The sequence below is a fragment of the Protomyctophum parallelum genome (genome assembly GCF_964188405.1).
Source record: "Protomyctophum parallelum genome assembly, chromosome: 6".
NCBI lineage: Eukaryota > Metazoa > Chordata > Actinopteri > Myctophiformes > Myctophidae > Protomyctophum > Protomyctophum parallelum.
Genome location: NC_139701.1, coordinates 4,417,765 through 4,439,877, shown reverse-complemented (window position 1 = coordinate 4,439,877; position 22,113 = coordinate 4,417,765). Strand labels below are relative to the sequence as shown.

Here is a 22,113-nt window from a genome sequence, read left to right as displayed (position 1 = left end):
AGTGGACCTGATGGATAAAATGCTTAACATGATTTATTTGGTTTATTTGGCAGGTGGTGGTATGATGATGGTGATGAATGATGATGAGGAACAAAACTTACTTAACAGTTTGACTCCATAAAAACGCATTACCCGCTATTTAACCCATTCTGACCGGGCACCCATTTTGGTGTCGGCATCATGTTATGCTTTAGCTATTGAAAAATAGCAGATCTACAAGCTCATATCGCGCCACCGAGTGGCGCGATACGAGCTTGTAGGTCTGCTATTTTTTGAAAAATCGAAGAACGACTGACATTTTTTAGAATCTGATCTCAGGTCAGAATGGGTTCATCAGACCAGTGTGTGTCCGGCGGAAACCTCGTATGAATCTGATCTCAGGTCAGAATGGGTTAATCAAATATTCTACGCTGCCAAGATCGTTTTAATTACCTTTAGAGCATACGCTGACGTATTTACAGCTTTCAACGACGACAATCTGGCGAAAAATGGTCCGTCGTCATGTTTTGATCATCGGTACCAGCGGCCATTACAATGCGCTACAGGATCCGCCTCCATGAGGCATTGTAGTCCAAACAAACCCCCCCGTCCACTTACATTGAGCTCAATTCCCAGAAGCCCTAGCAGCAGCCCAGATGATGACTTGATTTCCGGTTCCGGTCATCATCATAACGAGACGGCCTCGTCATCAGGTGGTCCAGGATAAAATCCGCTGTTTCTTTTGAATTATTTTAAAACGGCGAATTAAAAGCATTAAACAAAATGTCGGGTATAGTGTTTTACGCACGGTGGAACCCTGGATTAAACATTTAGCGGCCGTCAAACTGAGGCTGAACTGCATCACAAGGTGGACACAGTTCTGGAGGTGCAGACAGTCTCTCCTCACACAAATGTTTGCTGTGAGCATTCTACCTGGCCTACATAGGACCACACCCAGGTGTGCCAAATTGGGCCACACCCATCACTAAGTGAACTGTCATCTGGTCTGATTCAGCCTCCACCCACACCCAGTAAAATGGTAAATGGTAAATGCTGCATTTATCCAAGGCGCTTTACATAGATTGTGCATTACATTCACCCATTCACACACACATTCATACACCGATGGCAGCGGAAACCATGCAAGGCACCAACTAGCACATCAGGAGCAATTAGGGGTTCAGTGTCTTGCACTTCGACAGTAACTCTGGGGGAGCCCGGGTTCGAACTGGCAACGTTACAGTTACCATCCAGGCACTCTACCCCTGAGCCACCGCCGCCCCAGTAAGAGTGGAGAGGAGATTTTGTACCACTATGTTTGTTTTCATTTGTTCTACAGCTACACAAGTCTGTGCTGAAATTAAACAGTTAGACAATGTGAACAGGCGGAAAACTCACAAAGTGTGTCAACGGCAAGTAAATATATTATGTTGACCAAATACTAGGACCAAAAATCACCTCAAAGTGAAACGATGAAAGTGAATGAGTGATTTATTTTGTATAGGACAGATGGTGCTGGATACACCTGTGACCATGATTAGCTACCCAGGCAATGGAAGTATATTGTCACAGACCATATGTTGAGCTGTATGAGCTACATGATCCATGTATAATCCATTCTGACCTGAGATCAGATTCTAAAAATGTCAGTCGTTCTTCGATTTTTCAAAAAATAGCAGACCTACAAGCTCGTATCGCGCCACTCGGTGGCGCGATATGAGCTTGTAGATCTGCTATTTTTAAATAGCTAAAGCACGACATGATGCTGACACCAAAATGGGTTCCCGTTCAGAATGGGATAATAGTGAACAAACAAGATGTTCAGGGGAAGAATTACGGCTTGGAGGGAGCCAAGGAGCCAAGGAAAGGGGCCGAGAGAGCTGCAGATGCATGCAAGCAGAGGGGACAGTACAGTACTACAAAATGACATCAAAGTATGGCATTATTGTTCAGAACCTTTTATGTGGCAAACTGAATGGCCAACCAGTCGCAGGTTGCCAGGTGCAGAGACGACAAACAACAACAGGGGAACTAAATGTACCTCCAGGCAGCTGGTTTAATGCATGTGCTCACACGGAGGAGGGTATGGCACCCGCACGTGCCATGAATCCCAAGCATGCACGTACAGTACAGTACACACACACACACACACACACACACACACACCCACACCCACACCCATCGGCAAGTGCTGATTGACAGATACACACGCACGCACGCACGCACCCACGCGACTAACAGTGCTCGACTAATACAGACACACACCCACACCCACCCACACCCACACCCACACCCACACACACACACACACACACACACACACACACACACACACACACACACACACACACACACACACACACACACACACACACACACACACACACACACACACACACACACACACACACACGCGCGCGCACACACACACGCGCACACACACGGCGGCGGTGGCTCAGGGGTAGAGTGCCTGGATGGTAACCGTAAGGTTGCCAGTTCGAACCCGGGCTCCCCCAGAGTTACTGTCGAAGTGTCCTTGAGCAAGACACTGAACCCCTAATTGCTCCCGATGTGCTAGTTGGTGCCTTGCATGGTTTCCGCTGCCATCGGTGTGTGAATGGGTGAATGTAATGCACAATCTCTGTAAAGCGCCTTGGATAAAGGCGCTATATAAATGCACCATTTACCATTTAACACACACACACGCACAGCACTCCGTGCACACGCAGCAATAAAGACAGCACTATAGCTCACCTTTGACAACGAGGTTGAGGAGCTTCGGCCTTGGGTTCCTCTCGCTCTGGATGGAGCAGGTGTACTGGCCGTCGTCCGTTACGTCCACCTTCTGGATCTGCAGGCTGTACTCGTGCTTGTCGCCCACGCTGGACACGATGGACACCCGCGGGTCCACCGACCACTTGTCGTTCCCCGCGAATATGATGCTGGAGCGGTTCAGCCAGGCGCCCTTAGAGATCCCATCCAGCAGGTAGCACCTGTACAGGGGCACGGGATGGGAGAGACATGAGGACATGGACCGCTGATAAGTGGACCGTGTGCACGCTCAACACCATCAAGCACGGGCTGAGCTTGTGATGAATTGCAGTGGCGGAAGAACTATTATCTCCTGCAGGTAAAAGTCCTGTAATCACTCACTGTTTTTTTTTATGTCTTTTTTGTTGTGGCTTTCGCCTTTTTATTTCATACTAGTCCTTACCCGTTGTGAGATATTTGCCCCCCCCCCCCGTGAAGGGTACTGTAATTGACTAATTACTAACATTAATTAATAATCATTAATGTGTCAAATCGAAAAAAGGTCTTCGTTACGCCCTCCATATGCATATGGTCAATGCCTGTGTGAAAAGTGTGGGGTGATTGGTGCAGGCAGTAAGGAGTTACGGCACTGTTTCACACAGACACACACACGGACAGACATTCGGTTAATTATAGTATGATATTTTATGGAGGGACAGAGAGTAGGTTGACAGGAAAATGGGGAGAGAGATGGGGGGGGGGGGAGACATGCAATAAAGGATGTCGGGATCGGGAGTCAAACCCGCGGCAAACTGCCAGACTGGATTACCAGCCAGGGGGTGCCTGGACCGCTGAGCCACGGCCCAGGCGTGTATTCACTGTTTTACTTATACAATATACTTACAGTACCAAATGTAAAAGTACTCAAGTCATCATGCAGAGTAGTCCATTTCACAATAACGTTCATAATTGGACACTTTAAACGTTGCAGCTGATAAAGATGGGGCTGGTTTTAATTACTTTATATGTGCTGCTGGGTAGCTTAAACCTAATCATCATTTACAACTTAATGCATATTCTGTATAATAGTCTAAATCTGCAAAGTAATTTATAGTAACTAAAGCTCTTGTCTTAACTGTATCGCGGGGTAAATGTCTCTGATGTAGTCGGGAAGGCCTATAGATTATTTAATAATCAATATAGTAAAGGTACCTTAACCCATTCTGAACGGGCACACATTTTGGTGTCGGCATCATGTTTTGCTTTAGCTATTGAAAAATAGCAGATCTACAAGCTCATATCGCGCCACCGAGTGGCGCGATACGAGCTTGTAGGTCTGCTATTTTTGAAAAATCGAAGACACTTTTAGAATCTGATCTCAGGTCAGAATGGGTTAATAATGACACTGTCAGGATGTAATAGACATTTTTTTAATCTGATCTCAGGTCAGAATGGGTTAAGTTAAAAAATATACGTGGGGATAGTACTTGATGACTTGTAAGCCTACATGAATTGACGAATCGACAGCAAGCAGCAGCAAGATATAATATTTATGCACTTTATTATTTTCCTTATCTTCTCTCAGGATTAGACCTAAAACGCCAGAAGGCCCCAGCTTCACACCACCATACATCTCAGTCTCAGATGCATGAAGAACCCAAAGCTGTATTGAGTAAATAATCCAAGTAAACGATGGCCTAAGACTCTAAGTTATCCTTGTTTGCTTTGCTCATTCACCACTAAGGAACGGCATACTGCCACAGAGCAACTTAGAGCCAAAAGGCACAGCTGAACTATTCTCAAATATATATACACCAAAAAACCTTTGAGGCAGGTCAAGAAACACAAGGATGGAAAACCCAGCATTCTTAATAATGCGGAAGGCTTTCACAACAAATAGCCGATCAATAAGGATTTTTACTGTATTATTACTGTGTATGGGCCTAATGATGTCTCAAAGCCATTGTATATTATAGAGCAAGACATTCAGAATCTAGTGAAAAGCTCCTTGGAGTACTCATAACTAATGTGAGGTTGTGTGGAGAAATTAAACAAACCACGCAGGGTGAGGGAACAGGCATGCGTTTATTCGTATGGCTGTGGCTGTAGCCTGTGGGAGATCGAAAACCAGACCACGTCCCCTTTGGCATAGCCAGCGCCATGCTTCATGTCTCTACCAGACCACAACTATTCGCTTGTCAACAAAAGGAAGTGCAGAGACACTGAAATGCAATGCCTTATTGCTGCTACTTAAAATAAATATGCCTCCAGAGGAAATTGATCTGCTGTAATAAAACAGGAAAACACATCTCCAGGTAAAACGACAGGGGAAAAAAAAAGGCACGCTGATTACAATCAAAGGCCTCCACTATGATTTAGTTTCAAATTTAAATTCCTTTGTCTTTTTCTTCGCCTTTTTTGTTATTGTGCAGTCCCTCTGAGATTAATTGCTAACTATAGCTTGGTGTAACAAATGTCACCATTGTATTCACAGTTACATGGGAGGTAGAATGCGTGTGTGTGTGTGTGTGTGTGTGTGTGTGTGTGTGTGTGTGTGTGTGTGTGTGTGTGTGTGTGTGTGTGTGTGTGTACGTGGATGCCTGTGTCCTGTGATTAACAGAAGTAAAAGTGTCCTATTTTGAATGTTGAATCAAGGGCAGGTTCCAGGAATACAGTCAATGTCGCTAGAGCTAGTCCTATAGTGCACGTGTGCCAGGGAGGGCACACAGTACAATCCTCAAAGTTAATGTACAGTATACATATTTGCGACCAAATAGACCCCCACGGATCCGTTTGGTTACATTTGTACACGCTCCGTGTTAAGGCACAAATGTGCAGTCGTGCTGGACTTCTCTGTTTGCACTGGAATCCCCTCCTACAATACTCAGGAGCATCATTTCAGTTTACTTTAGGGATGCTCTGACAAACTTCAACATGTGCAGAGATTGGGGGCACAGTAGCACAGTCGGTATTAGTGCTGTTGCCTCACAGCTAGAAGGTCCTGGGTTCGATTCCCGCTGGGGACGCTGTGGGAGCTGCATTGGGGGTGTGTTCTCTCCTCCGTGTCATCAGTGCCCATAATACCCGAGGCAGGGTTTGGCCGAAAGGGCCTTTCTGTGTGGAGTTTGCATGTTCTCCCCGTGTCCCCTAGGGTAGATACCCTCACAAAACCATGCAGTAATCCTGGTCTCTAAAACTACCTCCCCCTGGCCAGCTGGGGTGCCTGATGGAGGGGAAAGGAACTGGTCGGAAATAACGTGTTCCTTCCACGCGCTAAGTCCAGCCCGGGAAACCCATGTCAGGTGAAAAGAAGCAGCTTGGACTCCTCATAAGCATGAGGTCAGTCCGCTGCCCCCCCCCCCAGGTTGGCAGAGGAAGTGTAGCGCCCAGGATTACATTAGATAATTGACACTGGGTGAACTTCGTTACTCGTTACAAATGAGCGTCATTTGTTTTTGTTCATTCGGTCAGTTATGCACTCATAGTAGATGTAACAGATCTGTACAAGCTATCAACGGGTAAAAACAGAGATGCGCTGTAGCTTGTAGATCTGTTTTTGTTAGCCTGCACAGCCTGCGCACAGTTATGACGTAGCGTATGCGTCTGTTATGCGACCGTCAGTCAGTCACACTCGCTTCACTTCCTAAAAACAACAGAGACAGACAGACATGACAGAGAAATGTATGGGTATTATTTTTCATTCCTGTCTGTCAAAGATGCCAAGTATAATTAATGTCCATTATAAACTTTGCGTGTGCAAAAACAAACACTGTCTAGGTGGTGTTGAAGCATCTGTTTAAAGACAAGTTATGCGTCTGTTATGCGACCGTCAGTCACACCACTCGCTTCACTTCCAAAAAACAAGACAGACATGACAGAGAAATGTATCGGGAATTATTTTTCATTCCTGTCTGTCAAAGATGCAAAAGTATATTAATGTCCATTATAAACTTTGCGTGTGCAAAAAAAACACTTTGTCCAGGTGTTGAAGCATCTGTTTAAAGACAAGAAACACAACCCCCCCCCCCCCCCCCCCCCCCCCCACACACACACACACACCTTGCAGTTGCCGGCAAAACAGACTGGATTTGATCCGCCGGGACATTAAATGGAGACTATCTGAAGAATTGGCTCATTCGCTGAGTGAATTGTTGCAGATGAGGTTAACCCTCTTGATGTAACAATCTTCAAGGGCCCAAACTTTAACACAAATGGGAAACTAGACTTAAAAGTATTCTTTAAAGAAACAGACACCCACGCCCTATTACACAAAACGTCATTTCACCCGACACACTCCTACACAGGGATAGTCAAATCACAACTACTAAGATTCCATAGGATTTGCACGCAAAGAAGTGATTTCAAAATAGCTTGTAAAACACTATTTAAGGCCCTCAGACTAAGAGGATACACTAGGACATTCCTCCGGAAAGCTCAAAGTACCTTCTTAGAAATAAGAGTGCAGGATCCAGGTCCCAAATTGGCCCTGATAACCAGTTATTCAACACAGAGCACACTAGCCAACAACAGAATAAAAAGGAATTTTGAGAACCGAACGGATGATCTTCTAAAAGATTATAAAATTATATCGGCCTACAAAAAAAACAAAAACCTTAAAGATTATCTGGTACACAGCAAGCTAAAAGAAATCAACACACCAGCACGCCAGGGACCAGAATACTTCAAACCCAAACAATTAGTCAAAAATAGAACTACAAAACGCGTGTTAGAGATTAAACAACAAATAACAACCAGAACCAGCAACTGCATTTACTTAATCACATGTGACAAATGTGGTTTACAATATGTCGGAGAAACGGGTAAAACAATAGGTACAACAGATACAATATTAACAATGGAAAAAAGACAACCACAAGGTTTGTGCAACATTTCATGGCTCACGGCATTGAAGCTCTAAAATGCGCTGGACTTCAACACAATCCCAACTGGACAGTAGGACAAAGACGTTTTAATGAAAAACAGTGGATTAAGAACCTCAACACGGATTTTCCTGGAGGCTTAAACATGCCTAAAATCAGATCTTGAACACAACAAAAACTTAAACTCAGGATTAAACTGGAGAAATCTAAAAATGATTGGATCAGACTTCCTTCAGATACATGGCGAATGCATTTATTCCTTGCATTGTGCCTACACATGTTGCGACCTGTGGTCGCAACATGTGTAGGCACAGTGCACTGAAGTTTTTTAATTCCCACACACACCTTGCAGTTGCCGGCAAAACAGACTGGATTTGATCCACCGGGACATTAAATGGAGACGATCTGAAGAATTGGCTCATTCGCTGAGTGAATTGTTGCAGATGAGGTTAACCAACTTAACCCTCCATCATGCACCATGGTCCCATTGGTCCATCAAAATACCTTTGAGGTCTAATGTCAGGCTGCCTCCAATCTGACAGCCCATGGGCAAATAAAGGAATAGCAGCGCCCTTTTTTTCCTTGAAATTGGACGTGAGTCAACAACAGGCTGCCTCAAAAAGGTCAGAGACTGTTGCTTTATTTTATTGTTTGTTATTTACGTATATACAGTATAATAATGCCGTTTTGAGATGCTGCAGCCATGTGTGTGCGCTGTGCAGTTCAGATTGTTGATGTTGAATCCCAAATGTGGAATATGCAGCAGAAAAAGACTGATGAGAGACTGTTGACTATTTTTGTTTTATATATCCTGCAAATATTCAGTTTGGCTGATTGGAGACTTCTTATCAGGGGGGCAGTCAGACAGATATTTTGTGAAGCCTATAAGGAAATCGCGATTCATATAATGGCCTGTTGTGGCGCTGTCATTGGACCCAGAAAAACCCATAGCCCCATAGAAGTCCATGTATTTGGGCCCAACTTCACCTAGACTGTATTACCTTAATAAACATGGTCATGAATACTTTCTGCTTCCAGTCACTAGTTTAAAGTCTCATTTCTAATGTCATAATATTCTTTTTGGAAAATTATGGTCCCATTAATTAAAAAAATGACCATAAAGTCGCGTATGTTCTGAGGGGCGTGGCTACAGTCTATGATCGGGATTCCCCTCCCACTCGAGTCAAAATAAAAACCAACGGAGAAGAAGGGGGGAAGTCCCGCCTCGTGTCTGGGCCAGCCAATGGGCAGCTTGTAAAAGGAGCCGGCTAAACAGATTGTGTTATTTTGCGGGTGGAAGGGGCCAGGTTGAAAAGTATTTATATAAAGTAATATGTAACAGTATTACTCTTGATTCCAAGTAATAAGAAATGTAATATTATTACTTTTTCTAAGGAGTAATAAGTAGAGTAAACATATTACTCCCCTAAGTAATATTGCTGGTTTCCACATCTTTTGAGTCATGTGCAAAATGCCTGCTAAAATGTACACAAAGCTAGCCCACATTGAATGTACTGGCTATGGATGGCAGCCACTCGTAGAACTTAATACGTGATGGCAGTGACTGAGTGTTTATGTATAATCATATGATAATGCGTTACTCGAGCAGCAGTTTGCTAGATTTGTACACCCAATGTACGTTTGAAGAAAACTCGTTTTGAGGCCAACTCTATTATTCTGATGAAAAGTCAATACGACGAGGATTTGAAAAACGACGCCATGAAAGCTGCGGTCAGCGCCAAGCAGTTGTTTTGCTCTCATCATTCCTGCCGTCTCGCTGTGTTGATGCAATCATGTCTCTAAGTACCACAAACCGTGGAAGTAATGTCCACAGAAAATGGGCCATCAAACTACTGTTAACCTATTGTCAACATCCCATCCAGACCGCCAGCTTAGGCAATAAAGCCTCAGAGGAAATCAGTTTGGCATCCAAAACAAAGCTCTGTAACCCGTGCCAAGGAAATGCCCGTCAGACACGCGAGCAGAGGACAGCGGCCCGGCCGTGGTCGCTAGCTGCTGGCTTTACCTCGCAGATGCACTTCCCTGATGACAGTGTTTGTTGTCACAATGGAGAAAGGACAACATTGGAAATAACAGAAGCTTAAAACTAAACTGGCCGCTTGAAATACAAATTTCACCCACTTCTTTACAACAGTAAACCTGTGCTAATACAAGCCGATTCTCATAGGGGCACGGTGGCAGAGGTCCGGGGTTCGATTCGTGCTGGGGCGTGTTCTCTCCTCCACGCCATCAGTGCCCACACCCAAGGAGGGGTTGGCGAAAGGGCCTTTCTGTGTGGAGTTTGCATGTTCTCCCCATGTCCCCAAGGGTAGGTACCCTCACATGTTCTCCCCGTGTCCCCTAGGGTAGGTATCCTCATAAAAACATGCAGTAATCCTGGTCTCTAAACTACCTCCCCCTGGCCAGCCGGTGGGCGCCTGATGGAGGGGAAAGGAACTGGTTGGAATAACATGTTCCTTCCACCCGCTACATCTGGCTGGGGAGACTCTCCCCTGTCAGGTGAAAAGAAGCAGCTTGGACTCCTCATGCATAGAAGGAAGCATGAGGTCAGTCCCCTGTTGGCAGATGAAGTGTAGCGCCCAGGATTACATTAGATAATAATTGACACTGGGTTGCAAAATGGGTTGCAAAATCGTGGGATAAAAATTATAGAGAAAAAAAAGCTGATTCTCATTCTGATTCTGGGCTAACCCAAACCTCTTAATCCGGCCACGTAGGTCGGACTAACGAGATGTCTGACTTATGGGCAATAAACACAGACTTTGCTTTTATGTCATGACTCATGAGTACATCGACACAAAATGGAACCCAAATGCAGGCAACACAGGCAGAGTAAGGTCCACAAGTTTAATTGCGCTAACTATGAGACCCTGCAGATCGTGTCTGTCTGTGTGTGTGTCTGTCTGTCCCGCTGTGACACCACCCGCCCGCCACCAGAGGGCGCAGCTGTAGCACACACACATGCACACACACACACACACACTAGAAAACTTAAAAAAAATGACTAACTAAAAAGAAAAAAAAAGTAAGTAATTTATTCTAATTGTTGTTATTGCAATTTACGAGCTTCCCGCGTTTGCACGTCTTACTTGTAGGTATGTTATGAGTACATCAACACAAAATGGAACCCAAATGCAGGCAACACAGGCAGAGTAAGGTCCACAAGTTTAATAGCGACCAAACAAGGGGAAAGGCTTACAATCAATGCTCAGCAGCGTCAGAGGTCAAAACCATTAAAGCAGTCCAAAACAGGTAAACTCATCTAAAGCTGGCAGGCATAAATAACAAAGTCCAAAAACAGGCAGAAGGTCGAAATCCAATCTGAGAAATAAAGTCAATAAGGAAAAAAACACTGAGAAATACGAAGGGAGATCAGGAATAAACACTTGTAGCAAAGAATGATCAAAAAGAGTCCAGTTCTGTAGGTAGTGTCTTGATTGGGGAGAAGGGAACTGTCGGGCTGATGAAGGTTTATGATGCTGAGTGTCAAGCAGGGAGGCACTGGGTCCCACTTTTACAGCCTTTGGTATGACCCGGCCGGGGATCGAACCCCAACCTCCCAGTCTCAGGGCGGGCACTCTGACCACATAAGGCCACTGAGCTGACCTTCTGCTTAGAGCTTTGAGAAATGAAGACAAAAGTTAAGACGCAAATTGTGATTGGCTATCAAAAGTATCAAAAAGAAATATGTAAAATAATTGTAGTCGAGTAAAAGTACAATAATATTTGCCTCTGAAATGTAGTGGAATAGAAGTAAAAGTAATGAAAATGTAACATACTCAAGTAAAGTACAAATACTTCAAAAATAAATGTACCGGTACTTAGTTACTTTCCACCACTGTGTAGCGTGGTGGAATGGAATGTGGGCGTCGCCAGCATGGAGACAGTAAGTACGGTCTGTGTTGAGACAGACAGACCGTGACGAGCGACGATAAAAAGCACCACAACTTTTATTTGGAACAAGATAAAACTTTCACTGCGAATAAAAGCATCAACCTGTGTAAATAAATGAGGCGTCACTACTTCGAACTTGTTGCTCCAACAACGTACTGTTTATCTGCCGAGGCCCCAGTGTGTAAAGAACAGAACAAAAATCACACCTGTGTGAACTGAGTGGTGCAACTGCCCCCCCCCCCCCCCCCTCTCTCTCTCTCTGTTTCTGGCACAACAGCGCCACTTTTGCCCCTACTTAGTAGTCTTGTACTCATAGTCACATAGGTTAACACGGACAAGTCACTGACCTGAGATCAGATTCTAAAAATGTCTTCTACATCCTGACAGTTTTCTGATAAAAAGCTATGTTTCTATGTCAGTCGTTCTTCAGTTGATTTTTCAAAAATAGCAGACCTACAAGCTCGTAGCGCGCCACTCGGTGGCGCGCTATGAGCTTGTAGATCTGCTATTTTTCAATAGCTAAAGCATATCATAATGCTAACACCAAAAGGGGTTCGCGCCCAAAATGGGTTAACAGTACAGACATTGCTGTTCCTTGGAGTGGTTCAAAAAGATAAGATAAACATAAGTGAGATTCACAATTTTGTATAAAATAGGGTTTCAGTGGTCAAAAGACATACAATGGGGGCTAGTTAACATTTCCATGCACATTCCTGGTCAATTTATTTCGAACAACCGCCAAGACGTAAAACACTAACTAAGGATTTTGTTGTGTAAAAGGCCAATAGGTGACAAGAGCAAATCCAATAACCAGCTCCATAGTCAATGATCTAAAGATATAAATACAGGCCTATAGGCTAACACAAACCTATGCAGAATGATCTAAAGATTTAAATACAGGCCTATAGGCTAACACAAACCTATGCAGAATGATCTAAAGATATAAATACAAACCTATGCAGAATACAAGGCGTGTCTCTTATATCTACAGTACAGCAATAAGCGGAGCGGAGGCTCCCTGCCAGCCTCTCTGAAGAACATTATCTTCAAATGACTGATCATTTAAAGCACATTTCTCACCATTTAACGCACATTTCACATTCCTTTGGGGAGTCGCAGCTCCACTTGTAATGAGAAATCAGCATGACAATATTATTGTTAGATTTGATTCCAACTTTCATTTTGGCTCATTTCAGATCACACTTTGGAAATGTTTGCCGCATAATTTCTCACATTATGTCAACCTCCTGTTATGAAACGAGCATGCATCTTACTGTACATGTATCAAATGAAGTAGAACCAGACCCATATATTGTTTTGGCTGATATATCAGCAATTATTTGACTGATCGGCATCTGCAAGCTGATGTGTTCCGATTTGTTTATGTTTTTATTTATGTCTATAATTTATGTTTATGTCTTTGGTATGACCCGGCCGGTCCAGTCTCAGGGCAGACACTCTAACCACAAGGCCACTGAGCTGGTGTAAGTGTGTAAGTAGTTACTGGTAAATAAAATAAAGTTAAGTTTATCTGCATATTATATTTGTTTGCTTGTTCGTTGTATAATTAAAACTAAATCATCTTTTCATACATTGAAGTTAATATTTATACTTTAAATGTTTCGCTATCACACAGTTTCTATGGTTTCATACAGTATGTTTGTGAAATTGAAATTCGAATCAGGTTTTTTTTTCAACTTCATTTCAGAGCAAAAATCTGCCTCGGGCGAACTCCACTAAAAGGACGTGCAAACGCAGCAGAGCTACGGTGGTGAGGAGGAAGGAGGCCCTATACTGCAAACAAGTTATGTTTCCAGATAACTTTTCCCTAGTTTGTTCCTTCAAATATAGGCTATACTGTTGACGTCTCTCAGAGCTGAAGGCAGCAGGGCAACGCGACACCCCATGACACCTCCAGTGAGCTTTACTTTAATCAAATCCCTTTCCCCGTAGGAGGAGCCTAACGGGAGGTATGCATCCCTTAATTCTGTACAAAGCCAAGTTAATTATTGCATAGACCCCAAAGGGTGCATTCTCAGGCAGCTTTTTAGGCTTTAAATATGCATTAAATGATACTTTTATTTGTCCCAGCGTGCTACTAGTGACTGCAGAGCTGCCAGGCTCATTATGACTGTCCTCTTTATTGTCGTTTTTGGCTCACAAAGACCAAGAAACCAAAGGCACAATAACATTAAAGGAGAATTCCATACTAAAAGGCTTTCTTACCTTTCTTTGTAGTTGTTACGTCCTCACCAAAGAGGTCCAGGTGTTATTTTGTGCAAAAGCTCCTTATTGGCTATTTCCCCTACCATGAGCCCTACATGAATTGCATTGAATTGAATGGGAATTGAATGGGGTGTTGTGCTAATTCACTTATTTCCATCGCTCAAAATTATATATTTTTTGTATATATCCTCTCTTCATAATGTAAATAATATCCCAAGCGGCACAGTTTACTACTTATTTTGATGGAAATAAGCAAATTAGCACAACACCCCATAGCCCCATTCAATTCCCATTCAATGCAATGCAATTCATTGAGGGGTTATGGTAGGGAAAATAGCCAATAAGGAGTTTTTGCACAAAATAACACCTGGACCTCTTTGGTGGGGAAACAACTACAAAGAAACAGTAAGAAAGATAAGAAAGCATTCTAGCATGGAATTCTCCGTTAACACACACAAACGCAGGTCATGTGCATGCACACACACACACAAAAGAAGCGAGTGGGTGGCATTTTCAGCACATTGTATGAATAGAGATGAAATAGCCATTAATTACAGTATGGTGATTACTAAGACAGGAAGATTTGTAATCTGTTTAGCCAAACTCAGCTCTTTGATAGGGTGCCATGATTAACAATAGGCCATCCGTGTGACCCAGATTCCTATTTGCTTTTCAAAATAGTTTTCTCAGCAAAACAGTGGCACTGAAATGTAAATATGTTTCCCGGCAGCAGCAGCCTCACAAATCTCGTCTTGCAAATGTGTTCCGTAGGTGTACGACTGTACGTGTGTCACAGTCTGGTAGTTTAGAAGATTTTATTTTTGCATTTTTCCTCTCGCCACAATTGGCACAGAATGAGTACACTTTTCTGGATGGTATCTCCTGTAGTCTGAGCTCTGCCGTTATGTAACACTTATGTAAGACCCCAAGGACATTGATTTCAACTTCTATCTTAAGCCATTCTGAACGGGCACCCATTTTGGTGTTAGCATCATGTTATGCTTTAGCTATTTAAAAATAGCAGATCTACAAGCTCATATCGCGCCACCGAGTGGCGCGATACGAGCTTGTAGGTCTGCTATTTTTGAAAAATCGAAGAACCACTGACATATAGAAACATAGCTTTTTCAGAAAACTGTCAGGATGTAGAAGACATTTTTAGAATCTGATCTCAGGTCAGAATGGAAAACTGTCAGGATGTAGAAGACATTTTTAGAATCTGATCTCAGGTCAGAATGGGTTCATCGGACCAGTGGGTGTCCAGTGGAAACCTCGTATGAATCTGATCTCAGGTCAGAATGGTTTAAGCCGTCTTTTCTATACTGTGTTACGTCTCACAACGCATACAAAGGGAACCACTAAGAGTGGAAGGATATTTGTACCCAACAAAAATGAAGTTAACATGAATTAGACTAATTAAAGATTCATCTTTTGACATCTTTCTCTGTCTTTTTTTCTTCATTTCTTTCCTTCTCTTTAATCAGTTTTTATAATTTATGCAAATAAACTAAACCTTAAAGCGATAAGCCATGACCTTAGCTGAGTCATTTGGCTCTATATATATTGTGCCAAATGACTATAATTATACCAGAACAGATCCCAAAGTTCTTCCAGCTGTAACTCTTCAATCTTCTGAATTGTTTGCTCCCTCAAACAGATCTAACGCAATGCGCTTGTAAATTTGGCTATTCTAGAGTGGACACCTTTTTAACCCATTCTGAACGGGCACCCATTTTGGTGTTAGCATCATGTTATGCTTTAGCTATTGAAAAATAGCAGATCTACAAGCTCATATCGCGCCACTCGGTGGCGCGATATGAGCTTGTAGGTCTGCTATTTTTGAACGAGCTTGTAGGTCTGCTATTTTTGAAAAATCAAAAAACGACTGACATTTTTTTAATCTGATCTCAGGTCAGAATGGGTTGATCAGACCCAGTGTGTGTCCAGTGGAAACCTCGTATGAATCTGATCTCAGGTCAGAATGGGTTAAATGCACTGAGAACTTAATTTAAACAGCCCTTTTTAAAGAGCTTACCTGGCACATTACATATTCACATCCTTGTTTTCACTCAAATTAGCCAAATAACATTTAATCACACTGCCACAGTCGTGGAACATCTTTAGAGACAACGCATTTCCCAAACGCATTTAGTGTAAGACGCCCTCAGATGCCCTCTAGGCCGCACACAGAAGCCTGGGAACATAGACATTCCGTGCATATATGTGCCACGCAATGGTAGGCCTCAGGGGTAACAAGAAGACTCACCCCGTTTCTGTTTTCCTCCCAGAATTTTCCCCAGTGAGGGGTGGCAGAGGCTGGACAGCAGACGGCTGGACTTTGAATTTCTCTAACTATAAACTTTCATGACAGCAGAACAGCCTAAGTACAAATATAATTTATGAAAATCTACTACATTGAAGTCTGTTCACAGAAGTTGTTGTAGGATATGTGGGGATTATCTGACGAGGTACCATTTGAGTGTGCAAAACCTTACATATACTAAATAATACTAAATTGTTTATAGGGTCAATATAAGTAAAATAATATAGCCTTTCTACAGGAGTATCTTTTTATATTTTTCCAAAAAGAATACAAACAGCCCAATAGCATATTACAAAGTTATCCCCCTCACTGGTGACAATTCCGGGAGGAAAAACGGGCAAGCACCGGGGTGAGTCTTCCGGTATTCGCCTCAGGTATACCATTCTGAAATTTAATTTAAAGGTTTTATGACATTCATTTTCATTTATTTTTATTTTTTATTTTAGGTTTTATGACCTCAATTACACCCAAAAAAACCTGAACTTTGAACATTCAGTGGATTTTCTGTGGTCTGAAGTTTTCTTTGGGGTTTTTTGGGCCTTTTGAGCTACAATGAAAACAGGCAACACAGTGAAACAGTGACATCTGCTGGCAAATCCCATTGACATATATGGGATTTGCAGTAAGTGATGTCACTTACTGCCGGCAAATCAGAGCACCTGTTTGAGCCAGAAAACCCCAGATCACAGAAAATCTACTGAATGTTAAAAGTTCATGTTTTTTGGGTGCAATTGAGATTAGAAAACCTAAAAAAAAACCAAGAACAATTCCAAAACCTTTTTTTTAATGTCACAATCCCTTTAACCCATTCTGACCGGGCACCCATTTTGGTGTTGGCATCATGTTATGCTTTAGCCACCAAGTGGCGCGATACGAGCTTGTAGGTCTGCTATTTTTTGAAAAATCGAAGAGCGACTGACATTTTTTAGAATCTGATCTCAGGTCAGAATGGGTTAATCAGACCAGTGTGTGTCCAGTGGAAACCTCGTATGAATCTGATCTCAGGTCAGAATGGGTTAATAATATTTGGACTGCTGGACAGCTGACAGTAGGCTCTCTTTACTGGCCTACCATACCAGGCCTGAGGCCTACCATTGCGTGGGACGTCCATGCACGGAATGTCTATGTTCACAGGCTTCTGTGTGCGGCCTCGAGGAGCATCTGAGAAAGTCTTACACTAAATGCATTCGGGGGAAACCCAGCCGTTCGTTGGCTTTGTGTTTCGGCTGTTTCCCTTAATGGAAACAGGCACTGAAACGCTCCTGGGTAAAAGGATGTTTTTGAAGAGCATAATGAGAGAAACCTGCAGCCATTACATCCAGCGGCGAGTGGGAGTGGGAAGACGTTTGAACACAAAGTCGGAGACAGATGTTCTAGCCCATTGTTACCGCTTCCCACGTGACCAAAGAGACACACCTTTACACGTGAGTGAGCATGGTACTCTATGGTACCACGGAGCCTCAAGTGAAAGTGTTCTGTTCACACACGCACATACTGATGTTTAAGAATGAAGGTGTCAGAATGGCAAGTGGAAGGGGACTATGGTTCTGTGTGCAAATTCCAAATAATTTTTCTTTAACGCATTCTGACCAGATTCTAAAACATTTCAGTCGCTCTTCGATTTTTCAAAAATAGCAGACCTACAAGCTCGTACGAGCTTGTAGATCTGCTATTTTTAAATAGCTAAAGCACAACATAATGCTAACACCAAAATGGGTTCCCGGCTGAAATTAGTTTTTCTTCGACGGGTGGCTGGCATCTCCATTAGAGATAGGGTGAGAAGTTCAGTCACACGAGAGAGACTCGGAGTAGAACCGCTGCTCCTTCGCCTGGGAAGGAGCCAGCTGAGGTGGTTCGGGCATCTGGTTAGGATGCCTCTCGGGCGTCTCCCTAGGGAGGTCCTCGATACACGTCCCACTGGGAGGAGACCCCGGGCAGACCAAGGACCACGTCGCACTGGGAGGAGACCCCGGGCAGACCAAGGACCACGTCGCACTGGGAGGAGACCCCGGGGCAGACCAAGGACCACGTCCCACTGGGAGGAGACCCCGGGGCAGACCAAGGATCACGTCCCACTGGGAGGAGACCCTGGGGCAGACCAAGGACCACGTCCCACTGGGAGGAGACCCTGGGGCAGACCAAGGACCACGTCCCACTGGGAGGAGACCCTGGGGCAGACCAAGGACCACGTCCCACTGGGAGGAGACCCCCGGGGCAGACCAAGGACCATGTCCCACTGGGAGGAGACCCCAGGGCAGACCAAGGATCACGTCCCACTGGGAGGAGACCCTGGGGCAGACCAAGGCACAGTTGGAGGAAACTCACTGGCCTTGGAACGTCTCGGGATCCCCCAGGTAGGAAGTCACTAATGTTGCTCTGGAGAGGGAAGTCTGGAGCACTCTGGTGGAGCTGTTGCCCCCGCGACCCGACTACGGATAAGCGGTTGAAGATGGATGGATGGAAGTCTTAAAAAGTATTAAAAACAGAAATGAAACAATGAAAACATAACTAATGTAACTCGTGAACGGGAGGGAAAGTGTGTAATAAAAAAAGCAGGTTTCATGTTTCATGATAAATGCTTTTATGTGATGTATTCCCATGCTTTTTGTTCTTGCTTAATGTAAGTCGCTCTGGATTAAGAGCGTCTGCTAAATGCCTAAATTGTAATTGTAATACACCATTTAGATAGATAAGACTTATGGGACAGAGAGAGGGAGTAAGTATATGACATGCAGGGTTTGAACCTGAAGAATTAGCAAATGTGGTCTCTCAAGACAAACCACAATCTTTGAGCTACAGAGAGTCTGTAAACTATGCGTCCTGAAAGCCTCAAACGGAAGCTGTCATCTGTTTGTCATTTCATTTAAATGAAAGCAGAAAAGTGTGCTCCTCTGAGTGCATGTCTCCTCCAGGCTGGGTTGTGTATATAATAGTGCTGTGTTATGTGCAGCCATAACATAACATGTTTAATATGGGCGGCGGTGGCTCAGGGGTAGAGTGCCTGGATGGTAACCGTAAGGTTGCCAGTTCGAACCCGGGCTCCCCCAGAGTTACTGTCGAAGTGTCCTTGAGCAAGACACTGAACCCCTAATTGCTCCCGATGTGCTGGTTGGTGCCTTGCATGGTTTCCGCTGCCATCGGTGTATGAATGGGTGTGTGAATGGGTGACTGTAATGCACAGTCTCTGTAAAGCGCCTTGGATAAAGGCGCTATATAAATGCACCATTTACCATTTACCATAATGTTTGGCCTTCAGTCGTCCAGTCCGGTTGGAGATAAATAGGCTTGAAAACATATATTTTAGAATTTCAATTTCTGAAAAGCAAGAAAGCTAGAGATATGCTTCGACTAATTTGATTTCCAGTAAGATTTCTGTACACGCCAAAAGTGTGTTGGGGGGGAGAGACTGGACATGCACGTCGTTTATTTGCACTTTCAGCGTTTCAATTGTGCAGCAGCAGACTGTGTTCGGCGGAAGCATTTTTTAAAGATTGTGTGATCCTTGAGAGTCTACTGGCCAAATGTATTATGCGCCTTTAAACCACTGCAGTGAGAGGAGAGGTCACGCGGTGTTGAGAGTTCATTGTGAAGTGAACATCTGTGTTCACTTCCTACTTCGTAAACAATTTTGAGTTATTATGTATCAAAAGTCGGGGCAGTATTATGCTGATCCCATCATATCCGTCCTGCTCATCTGTGTCAGCGGCAGGGCCCCAGGTGTGTGTGTTTGTGTTTGGTGACCGTGACGTGTGGTGCGGGGAGAGAAAAGAGGACATGATGGCGCTGTGTGGCAGAGGTACAGAGCACCAGGCTCTTAATCCCTGCAGTAATCCTGTGGACTGTGTGCTGTGGTGGGAGACATCTGAAGCGCTCCAGTCATATAATCCACACAGCCCTGATGGTGACACCAATCTCACAGACGCACAGAGACTATTGCAAGAAGAGGAAAAAAGAAAAGAAAATGAGCACCATTTTAAAGCCAAATTAAAAACTTGGGGAAACTTGTCAGTCAGTATAGGACTTGTAGTAAAAGAGACTTGTAAAGTCACAAATCCTCTTAGAAAACCTTTATAATTTTTGTTATTCAGTTCAGTTGACATTCACGTAAGTTCTCTTCAAAGAATTCTGGGATGAAACACTGTTTGCCCCAACAGTCATCTATCAGACTTTAAGCCTTTCTTAATTCTGTGATGAAACACTGTTTGCCCCAACAGTCATCTATCAGACTTTAAGCCTTTCTTAATTCTGGGATGAAACACTGTTTGCCCCAACAGTCATCTATCAGACTTTAAGCCTTTCTTAAGGGCCCCTGCAGCTAGGGGCCCCTGAATGTACCCGCTACGCCCCGCTAGAGAGCCTGTATGTGAATGAAGTGACCCCTGCTTGAGAGGTCTGAATGGTTGAATAGTTATGACTTGTGGATGAACCTTAGAGTCGAGTCAATGCAGTGCAGACTGTGCAGTGCAGGGAGGAGACGTTACATAACTGAAGATAGAGCCAAACAAACCGCATGCAGGCCTCTCAGGAATTCTGCTTCGGCAGGCAGATATTTGTGGTTCTTGGTACTTCTGTGTTCGATAAATCTTCAACAGCTTTATGAACTTCACAGTTCAAAATCTCACAAGCAGCACATTTTCATTCCCATATATTAGACTTAAAGGAACAGTATTTCCTAAAAAATGAAGCTTCTCTCTCATTATTTATCACCTTCATTCCAGGTCAAACACGGTTCAATGATAATCAATGATACTGATTGTGGTTGTGTTCCATTACGGCCAAAGAGAGACAGGGTGCTGCTGCTGTAAGCTATGTAATTTTCCCCCAACTATGGTTGGGTCAACTTGGGTGAGAGGAGTGCTTGTTTTTGTTTACCTCAACAAGGCAGATGCGCTGAGGCTTGAGGCTTGTGCACCGAGTGAGACGCCGGGCCAGACAGTGCCTGAGGCGAAAAGCTAATGGTTGTGCATGTCGATGCGGGCACGTCCGAGTTGGCTCGACGGAATCGTTTATCACGTGATGCAAAATGAGCGCTCCCTTTCTCCCCCCAGTCTCAGCCATGAAGTCCAACCCAGTCACAGTGGGGAACGTGATTATCCCCTTATGTACCATCTATGCATGTTCAATGCTCAATGGAAAGGCTCTGTTACGCTAAATGGAACATGACCTTAATTAGTGTCATTGTTAACACCATTCATAATACACACATTACAGTGCATAATCCTAAGTCTTTGCACATTCACGCTGTGCTTGATGAGGTCTCTATCACACAATGGTTAAAAGCAAAAGTGTTAATTTAATCAGACCAGTGTGTGTCCAGTGGAAACCTCGTATGAATCTGATCTCAGGTCAGAATGGGTTAAACAACAGCTGCAGTGACTATTTGCACTCTGTGTTAACACTAATTGCTATTAACAATTCAAATTACCCACGTGAACCCTATAGCTTCCCCAATTCTGGACATTTCATATAAAGCGTACTCTGGCAACAATAGAACATTCAGTGGAAAATATCAGATCTACTTGAGCTCACAATGCGTCGCAAACCATTGACAGACTCTGTTCAACATTCAACACTCAGATACCTACAGTAAGGTGGACAGGAACCTATACAGGTCAAGGCCATGTACAGTACCTACAGTATGTGGACTGGACCCTATACAGGTCAAGGCCATGTACAGTACCTACAGTATGTGGACTGGACCCTATACAGGTCAAGGCCATGTACAGTACCTACAGTATGTGGACTGGACCCTATACAGGTCAAGGCCATGTACAGTATGGGCCTCCTATACGGCAGTATAGAACGGGACTGACTTACTTTTGACATGCAACTACATATCATGTAAATAATGTAAAGACTGTAAACCCTGCATGGCAAAAGATCTAACAGACCTCTGCTACTACAGGTACGTATGTTTTCTTTCTTTTTGCATCCTTTATTTAAGGTAAATCACGTTTACCTCATTTATGCCTTTTTTTTAGACGCCGAGCATTCGCTCGCTGCCTGCTTTCTACTAACGCATGGAGGTGACAGACAGGC

General features: G+C 43.7%; 1 protein-coding gene across 3 annotated transcripts in view; it reads right to left on the bottom strand.

Moving 5' to 3' along the window:
• The window catches only part of negr1 (neuronal growth regulator 1), a 343,508-nt gene that overhangs the window by 225,974 nt on the left and 95,421 nt on the right, over positions 1–22,113 (bottom strand). For all 3 annotated transcript variants that reach the window (XM_083766947.1, XM_083766946.1, XM_083766945.1), the window contains exon 2: positions 2,734–2,972. In XM_083766947.1, the coding sequence (XP_083623073.1) occupies positions 2,734–2,972 (239 nt within the window). The remainder of the gene's footprint in view (positions 1–2,733; positions 2,973–22,113) is intronic.